At 38.1% G+C, this 14,518-nt stretch overlaps 1 protein-coding gene across 3 annotated transcripts in view; it reads right to left on the reverse strand.

Moving 5' to 3' along the window:
- The window catches only part of Rgl1 (ral guanine nucleotide dissociation stimulator like 1), a 225,506-nt gene that overhangs the window by 149,156 nt on the left and 61,832 nt on the right, over nt 1-14,518 (reverse strand). For all 3 annotated transcript variants that reach the window (XM_090340261.1, XM_090340263.1, XM_090340262.1), the window contains exon 2: nt 5,492-5,655. In XM_090340261.1, coding sequence (XP_090196387.1) covers nt 5,492-5,623 — 132 coding nt within the window. In that variant the 5' untranslated portion in view covers nt 5,624-5,655. The remainder of the gene's footprint in view (nt 1-5,491; nt 5,656-14,518) is intronic.

A 14,518-nucleotide genomic window follows, 5' to 3' on the forward strand; every position in this document is an offset into this window, starting at 1 on the left:
AATGTGTTCATCATGAATGCTTTGGAAATTAAATCATACTCATCTGAGGGACAAGAAGAGAACTTCTAAAAGTTGGATGACAATTTGGATAAGCAGTGGGAACGCATTATACTAAATTCTGAAGAGCCAGATCTTTGTTGAACTTAAAGGCTGTGGTTTGATGATGATCTAGAGGTTTTTCTTTACAGAGTGCAAATGAGTTTCTTTTTCTGGATGCCAAAATTTTCATATGAGGCAAAGGGATAGAAATGCACTTCCTAGGAAGTTATTAATACCTAAAAAATGCTTTGAAGGTTTATTTCTGGGATGAGTAAAGTGGGCATATTATCAGTAGTGAGAAATGAATGTTGAGATTGAATAATATTCAATTAGGATCTATAAAGGATGGAAGAAAATATAATTTCTTGGAACCTTTTTTATGTTCAAAACTGTGCCTGGCACTTTAATATTCATCTATATATTGAACTATCATGGCCATAGGAACATTTTCATTTTATTCATAGGAATTTTTTAAACTGAGATTAAGGAACATGCCCAAAGACATAAAACCATCAAGTGACAGAGAAACTAAACTTCAACTTTGTCTCTCTTCAGTTCTATATTCTTAATGCCTCCTAAAACTTTCTACCAAATTTGTTTAAATCAATCTGATTCCACACTTGCTTCCCCAGCCAGACTCCAACTAGACCTGGCTAGTGCTGCAACCACATCTCAGGAGCTGGTACCAATCTTGTCAGAGCATGGCTCTGTGAACGAACACCACCATACTCACTGCCATCCCCTTTGTCCCTCCCCCAGATTGTTGGCCCTATTTTAGTAACTGAGTTTCCATTTCAGATATCTCACATAGCATCTTTCTCAGGCAGTTTAGGCAGCTATAACATAGAACTTAACATTGGGAAGGCTTATAAACCACCGTTCTGGAGGCTGATTGTACCAAGATCAAGGCACCACCATGGTAAGGTTTCAGAGAAAGCCCTTTCCTAGGGAGTAGGTAGCCAATTTGCTGCTATATCCTTGTGTGACAGAAGAAACTAGAGAAATCTCCTGGCTCATTTGTTGTTGTTGTTTGGTTGTTTGGTTGATTGGTTGGTTGGTTGATTGGTTGGTTCCAGTCCTGGTGCTTGAACTCAGGGCCTGGGCACTGATACTGAGCTTTTGTGCTCAAGGATAATGATCTACCACTTGAGCCACAGCTCCACTTCCAGCTTTTGCTATTTGATTGGAGATAAGTGCCTCATGGATTTTCTTGCCCAGGCTGACTGGACCATGATCCTCAGATTTCAGCCTATTCAATAGTTAGCTTTACAGGCATGAAACAATGGTAGTTAGCCTGTCATCTCTTTTTTTATAAGAGCATTAGTCCTGTTCACCCTCACAATCTAATTACTTTCAAGAGGCCCAACTTCTGCATACCATCACATTTGGGGATTAGCATTTCAACATATAGATTTTAGGGACTGCATATGAGCATTTCAGTATTTCATGAAGACTGGACCTTAACTTCATCCTACTTAAATGCTAAGTTCTGCTAAGTTCTTCATAGCTCTGTCTCTATATTGAGGCTGTGGTCCACAAACCCACTTATTGATGGGGTACAACATTGGATAATCTGACAGTTTTGACCTTGGATATTTTCAAACATTCACTGAAATTCTACTACCTCCTTAGAAATTAAAGTTTTCAGTGATTAATTAGAGTGTACCGTAAGCTGTTGCTTGTGTTCTTCTATGAAGGACTCATGTGTGGTCATCAGATGAGACAAGAGGGGATCTGGAAAACTGAGTTTTCCATATTTACAGAGAAAAGAGGCAGAGCATACCACATAGGGCCATCTAGGAAAGCCACAGGTGCTTAGGAATCAGCTAGAAGGGTTTAAGAGATATGAAAGCATTGAAATATACAGGACACTTTAAAATCTACAATATAGTCCATAAAACACAGATAAGCTTTGAGTTCAACCCTATGGTAGGCAAGTGTCTTCAGCTTCAATATATCCACTTTATGTCTTCTTATTCCCTATTGTCACCAGAATTTCTGGTTTTTCTGTGGTTAAAATTGTCATATCACAAAATGCTTTCTGGAAGTTTCATAGTCTAAACTCAGAATATCAGTGCTTCATTATGGCTAATTTTCACATTGGAATTAGAAGGTGCTTGATTATCACCTCTTAAAGAAAGCCATTCTTAATCTCTCTATAGCATGTATACACAATGGAATTCTACACTTCCATCAGAAAGAATATTGTACCATTCACAAGGAAATAGAAAGACCTGGAAAAATTATATTAAACAAAGTAAGCCAGACCCAAAGAAACATAGGTTGCATGATTTCCCTCATTTTTTATAACTAACATGTGCCTATAAATCTACAAGTAAACATATTGGATGGTAAAAGACCAAAAAAATCCTGCTTGGGCATGATAAATTATACAGAACTCTAGACACTCACACAGTGAGACCAAAGGAGGATATTCTTGGGAGAGGATCACAAAGGCTCAACAGCTATGTACACTGCTCATATAAAATGATGTTTATAGAAATGAAGCCTAAGAAATAAAAAAAGGTTTTTTATTATTTTGTGTTTTGTTTTTGTTTCGTTTTCTTCATTGTTGCTACCTATGTTTTCTTTTCCTTTTGTTTTGTTTGTAAGTTTATCTATTTTGAGGAGGATAAGAGTGAGCACAGAAATGGAATGACAAAGGGTGAAGAGATGCTGCAGTCATACTCATTAGACATATGTTGAAAACGAATTATACTATTTGTGGGGTGTGGGTCAGGAGGGAAAAACTGGGACAAAACAAGGGAAGATGTGACACTGTTCAAAAAGAAATGGACTCACTACCTGACTTATATAACTGTAACCCCTCTATACATCACCTTCACAATAACAACTTTTAAAAAGCGAAAACAATTTTTAAGTTCAAATATACTTGACACTGATTTGTGCATCCATAAAACTTAAATTCTCACACAAAGCCAGTAGCAAATGAACATGGATAAAAATCTACTTACCTAAATATCACCTGAAATAATAAAACCTGACATTATCTAATTGGATAATTGGAACCAAGTAAAAGCATTTTTTTGTGTGTGCCAGGCCTGAGGCTTGACTCAGGGCCTAAGCACTGTCAGTGAGCTTTTGTGCTCAAGGCTAACACTCTACCACTTGAGCCAGCTCTTTTTTGTCTTTTTGTTGGTTAATTGGAGGCAAGAGTCTCACTGATTTTCGTGCATTGAGTAGCAAAGATTAAAGGTATGAACCACCAGCACTTAACTAAATAAGTTTTAATAGATGCATTTCTTTTTGGAAACATAGACCTTAAAGAAGGGGAGGGGTCGTCCTGGGGTTTGAACTCTGAAATCGGGGTTTGGATGCTATCCCAAGCTATAGCTTGAGCCAAATCTCCAGGTCTGGCATTTTTGGTGGTTAAATAAAACAGTCTCACATACTTTCCTTCCTAGTCTTTGAACCATGATCCTCAGATCTCATCCTCCTGATTAGCTAGGATTATAGGCATAAACCAAAGATACCTGGCTAGATTTTTAAGTCTTAAGATCATATTTCTTGCAGTATGAATACTGATGAACTGAAGAACTTAATTGACTTGCCTCCTAAAATCACTAAAAACTGCTTGCTAAATAAAATTAAAGCACCTTTTTCAATACATTGAAAATAAGACGGCCAGAAACGTAATGTTTTTGTTGATGCTTTGGAAGTGCTTCAGTTTGGACTCAGGGACTCATGCTTGCTAAGTAGGTAGGCAGTTACTCTACCACTTAAACTACAAGAAATTAAGCCTAAGAAATTAAGAATTCTTGAAAGCCAAAACATAAGTGAAAGAAAAGCCCATGAAGAAAAGCATTTAAGTCAGCTTCATTCAGAGATCATTGTGCAGCAAAGCAGGTAACATTTAGCCTTGGTGGTGGTCATGGTGGTGGTGGTAAGGGTGGTGGTGGTGGTGGTAGTATGTGTGTGTGTGTGTGTGTGTGTGTGTGTGTGTGTGTGTGGTGCTTATAGCTATCCATCAACATTTAATTTGGACCTGCCATCCAAATTTGCCCATCCTCCCCTCACAGCAATGTAGGGCGATGGAACTTGTTTTCAGTAATAAAACACAAACTGATATGGTGCATATCACTTCTGACCCAAGAGAATTAAATATTGAGTATTTATTCTTCGTGTGTGTGTGTGTGTGTGTGTGTGTGTGTGTGTGTGTGTGTAGAAACAGCTTGCTAGTCAATCACAGAAGATGTCCAGGTCTGGGTTCTTGAATTATCATATGGAGAAGAGAGCATTCTCACGAGTTATGACTAAATTGGAGTATTCCATGATAGAAAATTATACTTTCTTTCTTTTAAAATCTTAAGTTGTATATTATACTTGTCACAGTACATTGTTACCATAACCAACACAGACTTTACTACCTTACACAGAGAACAATATACAAAGCCCAGGGACATAATAGAATGAGTGCCAAAGGAAACCCCCAATAAATAAAATTGGAACTCCCAAAATGCTATTCCCTCAGACTTCAGTTGAACTATATCCCCCATGACAAAATGAGGGAAGTTGACTATCTTGAAATATGGTGCCAAGGTGGAGGTGGAGTTATTTCTCCCTGAGAATTCACTACCTCAAGGATACCTATCCACAGGTTTCTATCCTGTCTTTTTTCCCGAGTAAATAGAAGTAGTCTTAAAAACATTAAACTAAGAATTTAGAATGATTTTCAGGCTTGTTCTTGTATCAGCACTTAATTGTTTATTATTATTATTCTATAGTAGAGTTTGAAGTTTGAAATCTGGAATTATAATGCCTCTAACACTGCACTTTTTGCCCAGCATTGTTTTGTGACTTGACTTTGGTTATTATTCTAGTTTCAGAGAAGATAGGATGAGCTCCATAAAGTCAGGACACCCCAAGCCCAGATTAACAACTTCATTCTCTTTCGCAATATCCAGTGATGCCTACAGGAAAATGATTTGTCAGTATGTTACCATCACTTACTATTTACCTCAAGTATATAATTAAAATAAAATTCAGATTTATAATTGCTTCTGAAAAAGAGGGCCTCCGTGTATGTGTCTGTCTGTCTATCTCTCTCTCTCCCTCCCTTCATACATGAACACAAGAATTTTACACAAGTGAAAATGATACTTCAATAATAATAGTCCTGAGAAAGAAAAATCTTTTGCCTTGACAAAGAAGGCAGGAGGAGAGTCTCTGGCTACGATGCCACTGGTGATCCCTGAGGCCAAAGCACACCATATAATATGATCACATATTAGCCCCAGATCGCTAGTTTTTAGTCCTGACAGCCTGAATCACTGTGTGGTCATTAGTCTCCATGGGACAAACTTCTGACTCACTCTTCTGCAGTCATGGCTGTGTTGATCTGCTGATCTGTGGTGCTAGCTACCCTAGGAAATAGTCTCTAGTATGAGCAAATCCAACCTTACACCAACTGTGTCATTTAGCATTGTCTTACCTCCTCTGTCTTTAAAACTTCCCAGATACGAGCATGATCTTCCACCAGCCAGTGTCCTGTGTTTTCAAGCTTGGTAGAAAGTTTGACTTTACACACCGCTGGAGTAGGCTCTCCCACAGGTTTCCCTTCCATCTTGAAAGAAGCAGGCACGAGGCATTACGGGTCTGTGTAGAAGAAAAAAGTGTGACACCAGTAAAAAAAAAAAATACACAAAAAGAGATAGGAAAAGTAATTGTCACACTTCACTGGTGGATAATGAGACTCCTGATACAGTACTGCAGCAGACACCAACTCTTACTGCCACTTTCTATATTCTTTATTTTTTATATTTTATTGTTTGGATAATGTACAGTGGGTTACAGTTATATTGGTCAAGTAGTAGGTGCATTGCTTCTTGCATCACTTTCCATATTCTAAGACATATTACTGATATTTCAAAGCAGGCTTCTGGAAAGACACAAAGTACCTTGGTCATGTACAGTGATACTCATTTTAAGGTAAAGCAGAAGTACCATCTGCCTAATATATCTCCAGCATTTTGCTCTGGGCCCCTCAGGAGAGGTGACGGAAGCAGATGCAAAGGATTCTGGAGTAGCTCGGTGGTAAAGTGCTTGCCTACCACTTACAAGGCCTGGGTTCAAGCCTCAGCACCACCAAAAGAAAAACACTACTATGGCAGCACAGAGGAAGATGCTCTCACATTTTCAGGCCATCTTTCTCTCTTGGCCCCGAGGCTCACTGGCATTGCTGAAAGACAAGATTTAAAAATTGGTGCCAAATCTGGGAATGTAACTGTAATCCCTCTATACATTATAAAAAACAAACAAACAAACAAACTGGTGCTAATTCTGCACAATCGATTTCCTTGATATCTTTCCTTATGCCACTCATTTGTTCGGGATCGAATCATCTCTCAAATGGCTCTGCATCATCCTGTGGTACAGAGTCATCTTGCCTTTATTCAGGCTCTTATGAGTCTAGCCTTTTCAGGGTAATTTTTATAGAGAGCAAATCTTTTCCATAAACTCGTGCCTACATAAAACTAGAGAATACAATTCTAACTCCTTCAATGTAGCATCTAAGACTATGTTTTCTCCCACCCCCTTTTCCTATCTGGAGCAAGTACTGTTGACTCTCCAGCTACTCTGATCCAGACACTGACAAAACAGATGGATCCTCACTCCATCCAGTCCTTTTAAGAGTTTGTTGGTGATGTATTCGCTCTACTTTGAGACAACAAAGATCTCTTCTAGTAGTCTCTGTTCTTGGATGGACTTCCTACTGTGTTGCCCTCCCCAATTTACTGCATTATTTGCTTCCAACTCTATTTTCATTTCTAGTGTTGTAAGCAACCTGAGACAAGCTATGGTGTCATGTGCTCAGTAAGAAATAGATGTTAAATTAGCTAGTCCATTCAGTAAGTGGTAAGAAAGCAGAATGAATTACATACCATTTCACTAAACTATTCAAATAACTGATATAAACGTCAAGTTTTTTCCTCCTTTTAACTTTATTGACTTAGTGAACCAAATAGTTCATATGGCCAAGTCTAATATTTGACATACACCCCAAGCAGCAAATCCTTACTGTGGAATTTTCTCATTGATAAACAACAATGGTTTTCATAGAAACATCTCTAAGGAACTGAAAATGTTTGCAAATTGCGAGGTTTGCTAGCCAAATAAAAGTAAATAGGAAGTGAAATTAATAAGTGGGGTAGGATGAGAGGATAGGGGACTGGAGCTGAGTCTTCTCTCTTTCTGCAGAGGAATTACTTCATTGTCTCGGAACTTTGTATGCCCCTTATGGAAGGGAAGGAAGTTAAGCCCATCTTTTTGCAGGGCACAGCAATGCGCAAACTGATAACCCAAGCCATTGTGAAACATGACAAATTAATATGCTCCCATTAGGAATCTGGAAACAGAATCTATATCATTAATGAAAAAAGATTTTCTGAATAGACCCACTCATAAATGACACTAGTATATCCATGCAAAGAAATAAACAGAACAGAGTCATGTGGAGGTTTTAAGCCAAGGGGCGGGGGGAAGGAAATGAAAATAAACAGACCAAATGGAAACAGGCCAGTTTCATGAGGAAGGGAAATTTCACTGTTGTTATTGGAGATAGTTCTGTAAACAACAAATAATAAATCAAAACAAAGTGGGGGAAACTACACAAATTGGTTTGGGCTGTGCCCTTCATAGAACATGGAAATGGAGCCAGGAAAGGAGACAAATTACAATATCACAGAACAAACAATGGAGCATCTGATGTTTCATGTAACCCAGCGACCCCACATTATTCTACTGTCTTAGTCTACTGTCTGCCCACAGCTTCTCTGTCATCTCCAGAGTGTGGGTGAAAGTTGGCACATTCTCAGTGCTCGAGACTAAACTCTACTGTGTACTGACTTCCCACAGATGGCTCCTGGCCCTGTTTGGGAAGAGTTGTAAATAGCTTCAAAGCACTCAGGAACTCAGGACGGACACAGAGACAAGCCAGTTCTTACAACGGTTTTCTCATTGTGATATTCTCCACCCCTTTCTGAGACTTGAGGCACAATATAACTATATTATATATAGTTATATATAACTATATAAATTTAACTAGTTTTCAGTATTTCTCTTAACAGAAAATGACAATATATCTTGAGCCTCCAATGCATACCTGTCTGTTTGGTTTTTCTCCTTAAATTCTCTAATCTAGGCTGAGGGCTAAGAATTTGACCTAGAAAGTATGAAGCCCTGAGTTCAAACCCTTTAATGCACCTTCTATCTGGCAAATATCATGTAACCCTTTTATTAATTACAATAAAGAATATTTTTTTAAAAAAAGCTCAAATACACACAATTCTACAAAATAGAAAACAAATTTTATAACTATAAAAAAATAAAATCCAGTAATGTTAAGTAACATGAATATCCCAATAGAAAGCTATAGTTCTCAAGTTCATGCTCTCTCTCTTCTAGATCAGATCAGAAGGCCTTGGATTCCAACCACTCCCCCACCACTGATGGAATGCAACCTCCCTCCTCTATTCCTTCCCTTGCACTAGATCTAGTGTCAGTGTCTCCCCTGACTGACACAACAGCGCCTCCTAGAGGGATGCTCACCTCTAGTGAGTACCTAGGTAAGAATGGAATAGGTAGCCAGAGGGGAAATATCATGGGAGAATCCCTCACTCCTCTCAACCTCTGATAGGACATCCTTTAAGAGCGTGCAATCTGTACAATCACTCAGGGGTACCAGAACTTAAGAACTTATGTTTGATAGGAAACTAATCTACCACTTAAGCCACATTCCAGGCCCCTTTTGCTTTGGCATGTTTTTCAGATAGGATCTTATGCACTTTTGCCAAGTCTGGCTTTGGACTGTGATCCTCCTTCCTCTGCCTATACAGGTGTGTATTGCCACACTCAGCTCTCTTTATAAAGCACATGGTCAAGGGTCATAAGCCATACAAATGTTACTAACCTCGGCCATACAAAGTTTCACAAGACAGGATAAAATCATTATAAATTTAAAAGATACAAGAGTCTTCTGTTCTAGTTAAGGAGTCTAAAACATACATGTTAGAGATCTATTGAAAATCGGTTTTAAAGAACTGTCATTCTCAAATACGTGAGATCTAAAACAAAATACTATTCTAAGCCTCTGAATGGTCAGATGGGCCTTAAGTTGGAAGTTGGGTGGGAGGGAGAAAGCTAAATGTAAACCTAGATAAATATCTGGTCAGAGAACATAGATACGAGATTTTTTTTCAAAAATTAAAACAGGGCCGGGAGTTTGGCTTAGTGGTAGAGTGCTTGCCTAGCATGCACAAAGACCCGGGTTCAATTCCTCGGTACCACATACATAGAAAAAAGCTGGAAGTGGTGCTGAGGCTCAAGTGGTAGAGCTCTAGCCTTGAGAAAGTCCAAGGACAGTGCTCAGGCCCTGAGCTCAAGCCCAGGGCTGGCAAAAAAATTAAAACAATGTCAGACATAGTAGTGCATGTCTGTAATCACAACACTCAGGAGGCTGCGAGAGGTTCAAGTGTTTGAGACCAGCTTGGGCTATCAATACACTAATAGAAATTGCTTGAGAAATTTTTCTAGTTATAAAAGAAGATTGTATACTGGCACTACTGCTTGAATCAGAAAAGTTTAGAAGCTAGTGCCTCATGCCTGCGAAGCTAGCTACTCATGAAGCTGATATACAGAAGACCACAGTTCAAAACTAGTTCTGAGAAGAAAAGTCTGTAGGACTCTATTAAAACATGAGACAGGAAATGGGGGCAAAAGCATGAGAAGGAGTATCAATGTGTGAGAAGTAATACACCTACTGTCTGGAGAATGTAGCTGTAACCCCTCTATACATTACCCTGACAATAAAAAATAAATAAATAAAATTTAAAAAAGCAACTACCAGGCTAGAGATGTAGCCCAAGTGGTAGAATATTCACTAAGCAAACTAACTGAGCAAGTACCAGACACTGAGATCAAGCTCCCCAAAAATATAAAATAATAATAATAATAATAATAATAATAACGGGAAAAGTATGATGAAATAAAAGGAAGATGTTCCCCTCTGATGGAAAGAAACAACTTTCAAATAAGAACATCTCTTTAAGGGTTTCTGGGATCACCTTGCCGTTAAGTCCTAGCATCCTTACATCACTACAGCTGAAGAGGTTTTTTTAAATAAGTTTAAATTCAAAGATCAGTCTAATCAAAAGTTATAAATTAAAGAAGCTATTCAGGTGTGGTGGCTCACACCTGTAATCCCAACTACTCTGGGAGCTGAGATCTGAGGATCAATGTTGAAAGCCAGCCCAGGCACAAAAGGACCTGAGACTCTTACCTCCAATTAACCTCTAGAAAATGGGAAGTGGGGCTTGGCTCAAGGGTAGGGCAGGAGCCTTGAGCAGAAGAGCTCAGGAACAGTGCCCAGGCCAACTTCAAGCCCCATGACCCACAAAAAAAGAAGTTGACAGTAGTTTATAAATTATAGCTAGTTTAATTCATAATTACTATTGTAAGATGATTATTAGAAATGAGAAAATATGTGTTTCTTCAAATAAAGGAATTTATTTAAAATGTATGCTCTTAACATGTATATATTCTTTTTGGGATATTTACTAGCACTAAGGTTTATGTTATATATATAAAATATAATCTTAATAATATAGTCCTTCTAAAATAATCATTGCCTTAGAGGGGAGAAATGACCTAAATGATCATTGTCAGTGAGGAGCTTCTAAGAGGTTAATCTTGGAAATGTAATTGTTAAATAGCAATCTAATAATACTGACAATGACATTGTTATTGTCAGTTCTTGTCATTCAATAAAAATTATCTATGATTTCCATGAATAATCTTTTTGAAACATGGCTTTAAAATTGCAACTAGGTTCCATTCCATTCAAGTCTGTATTTATTTTATTAACTCCACGCTGAACTTGGTTTGATAAATCAATCTGTACTTTATTGAATCTGACTTTCTTTCCTAGGATAATAAATAGAGCATGAGACATCCCTCATAAATTATTATCTTTTTCTCCTCTCTCTTTTCTTTAAATATTTTTGGAAAGAAAAAAAGGGGGGGTGAGATAATCCAGTAAGAGTTGTATCCAGAGACTTACTAGAATGAGCTTCTCTTTCTTGTCTTTATATATTAAGACCAGACTTCTCTTGTGCTCCAGTAGCACCCATTAAATGCATTAATAAAGCAGCATCTCTGTTTTGTGTTCTTAAATGCATAAACTTCGTTGCTGCTTCCTGAAGAAATTTTTTTATTTTTCAAACTCATCTCAGATTCTTCTCATCTTAAATATGACTGGCATTTGCCCGGTTCTGGTCTTTTCTCGTGCTTATTTGTCTTTCTATTTCTTTCATCCTACCTTCTCCCCTTTTCATTCTTCTTCCTAAGGAGCCAGAACCTAATTTAGATAAGATAGGTTTGTTTATCTTTATCTCTTATTATCTTCAAGTCATCCCTGGGGAATACTCTTTATATTTTAGTTTTACTCAAAGGTTCAGAATCATTGCAAAGGATATTGAAAATTTAGTCAGAAGACATGAGCTCAAATTGTATAACTAGCACGAATTCACCCTGTAAGCCCTGAACAAACCATTTGACCTGTTTTAATCTTGATTTCCTCATTTTAATACAGAGTACAAGGCTATTGAGCCTTCAGTTAAAAAGTAAAACACTTGAGACTGGAATCGTGGCCTAGTGGAAGAGTACTTGCCTAGCATGCACGAAGACCTGGGGTCGATTCCTCAGTACCACATACATAGAAAAAAGCCAGAAGTGATGCTGTGGCCCAAATGTTAGAGTGCTATCCTTGAGAAAACCCAAGGACAGTGCTCAGGCCCTGAGTTCAAGCCCCAGGACTGGCCAAAAAGAAAAAAAAAAAGTAAACCACTGGCCTCCCCCAATATAATATTCACAGGATTAGTTTTTCAATAGATCTAAAGGATTTATCCTTCTGAACCAAACAGTGAAATGCTTTGCTTTGGTGGATATTTCCTCTATTGTACTTACTTATTTCTCATCATGTATTCACTATCCAAAAGTCCAACAATGACATAGTATTTCCCTTGGCCTCCCTGTAATATTTGAATTTTGTTCATGCAACACTTCCTGATCTGTGGTCAATTCTATGCTACAGCTCATAAAGCTGGTGTTCAGACATGCTCACTACTCCTTAGCACTTAGATCTTGGCTCCAAGATAAGAGTTCTTTAATCAACATTGCTACTTAGATATCTACAAATCAAAGGATCTTAAAAGATCCTAAGTTACAACCTTCCAATTGTAGGAGATACAATAAACTACTATCCAAGTCTACTTATTTTTAAAACAGAATCACATTGCTTGAATCAAAATCAAGGATTTCTGTAGAGAAATGAAGGCTGGAGACCTACAGACAACAGACAGAACCCTAGGAAACCACTGCAAAGATTTCTAGAAGAGCAACATCTGTCCCAGTAAAGGAGAGATATCATATCTGACTAAATGTTGGTTGTGCCTAAAGTGAAATGGAATAGGTCAACTTACTTGGGGCCAAGGCATATAAGTCTGTAAGAAACAATCACCTTTTTGTATGTATGTTGTTTGCTTTGCACAGCTTAACTCTGCTTTTTCCTGCTAAACTAACAGGTTTTATTTTTTATTTTTGCTTTTATTTATTTATTTTTGCCAGTCCTGGAGCTTGAATTCAGGGCCTGAGTCCTGTTTCTGAGCTTTTATGTTTAAAATTAGGGTTCTACCACTTTAGCCACAGCTCCATTTTCGGGAGGTGGGGTACTTACTTAGGGATAAGAGTTTCATGGACTTTCCTGTCAAGGCTGACTTTAAATTACGATCATCAGACTTCAGCCTCTTGAGTAGCTAGGATTATAGGCGTAAGCCACCAGCATCTAGCTATACTGCCAGATCTTGAAAACCAAGACTGTATATGAAACTATTACATTGTTCCAATTTTTAGAATAGGCACTATCATCCTTTTTTAAAAAAATCCTAAATTAAAAAAAAAACTAGAATAAGTTGGTTCTCTAGAAAAAAGGAACTAAGCATTAACTATGAGGATGTACTTTGAAATAAATGTCAATCATTGGGCAACCATTTTCAAAGGAATGCTGAGAAAGATTGCACAATAGTGTCTGGAGCTAGCCTGGCTCTCTGAGGACAACTTGTCTACTTTTGAGTGTAGAAAATTAAAGAAGTGACAGCATTCCTTCTTGATTCCACTTGGTATTTTTTAAAGAGCTAGTCTCACTGGACTTCAGACTTTGTGTACTTCTCCCCTCTCACTGATATTCTTTGGCAAAAGTCCTTAAGAATCTTAAAATGAAAAAAAAAATCCAGACAGAGTTTGTACTACCCTTGTGACCCTCACTGGAGAAATGCTGCCTTTTGCTCCACAATTCCTGCTCAGCACTGAGAGCCAAACTCAGGGAACAGCTGGGCTTCTTTCCTGGTTTCCATTCACTATGGCAGGCCAAGCACACACCCATATAGACAGGCTTACAGACACCTACACCAAACAGAGACTGAGATTATGAAGAACCCCATGTTTTCAGAAAGATACAGGAAATTCTAAGAAGGTACATTTTCAAGGCCTGAAAATTTTATTATGATTTAAAATGCTCAGTGATTATGTCTCTTGAAAGCTTTAAAATAAGACAAAACTATAAATCACATGACTGTCTCGGGCACAAATGTTTCACAATTCTGTAAACTCAGATTTTAATTGGATGAATGAAAGCAAAATGCAAAAACCCAACAGGAGCAAGAGCGTTGTCTAGTTGAAGAATCACGGGCTCTATTTTACCTGGAAGAAAGATAAACTGAAGAAAGTTGAAGCTAACTCTGGTGCAGGGCAACCTTAATCCTAACAGGAAAAACCCCACCCCACCCACCCGAGTACATTCAGCATTTACCTGGCCACAGCCTCACTTCTCACTTGGAACAGCCTTAGACAAGCTCAGCTCCAGAGATATTGAAGAATAAACACTCTTTTGAGTGCCTAGCCCATGAAGGAGAACTGCTGCTAACCTCCAAGAGTTCCAGTTCCACCTAGAAAAATAGCATCATGCAGATATCAAAACTCTGAATTCCTTTTGGATCCTCCAAAGAGTTCAGAGGTGGGCTTCTCATTCAAGAACTCCAAGAATCTAAAAACGTTAGACTTGGGAGGAAGTCCCTTCCTGGTTATCCAAAATCATTTTAAGTAACTTCCAAATGGACTGACCTGTCCACATTCCAGACTAAAAAGCTGTCTGTTCTCAATAATTTCTTCTTCACCATAAACAGAAGTCTATTCTACTTAATTAGAGTCACTTTTAGGCCATAGGAAAATGATAGATCCTAATGTCTCCTGGGAGAGACATAGAGAGTAACCTGGGTCTAGATTTATCCTAATCCACTCTCTAAGTTATAAGGACATCATAATTTTCACATGGAACATCTACTGCTCGGCATCAATCTCCCTTTCATTTTGATCAGATTAGATAGACTAGTCATCTGACTCCATATAA

Source organism: Megascapheus bottae, chromosome 10 (assembly GCF_031878675.1).
Source record: "Megascapheus bottae isolate mThoBot1 chromosome 10, mThoBot2.hap1, whole genome shotgun sequence".
Classification (NCBI taxonomy): Eukaryota; Metazoa; Chordata; class Mammalia; order Rodentia; family Geomyidae; genus Megascapheus; species Megascapheus bottae.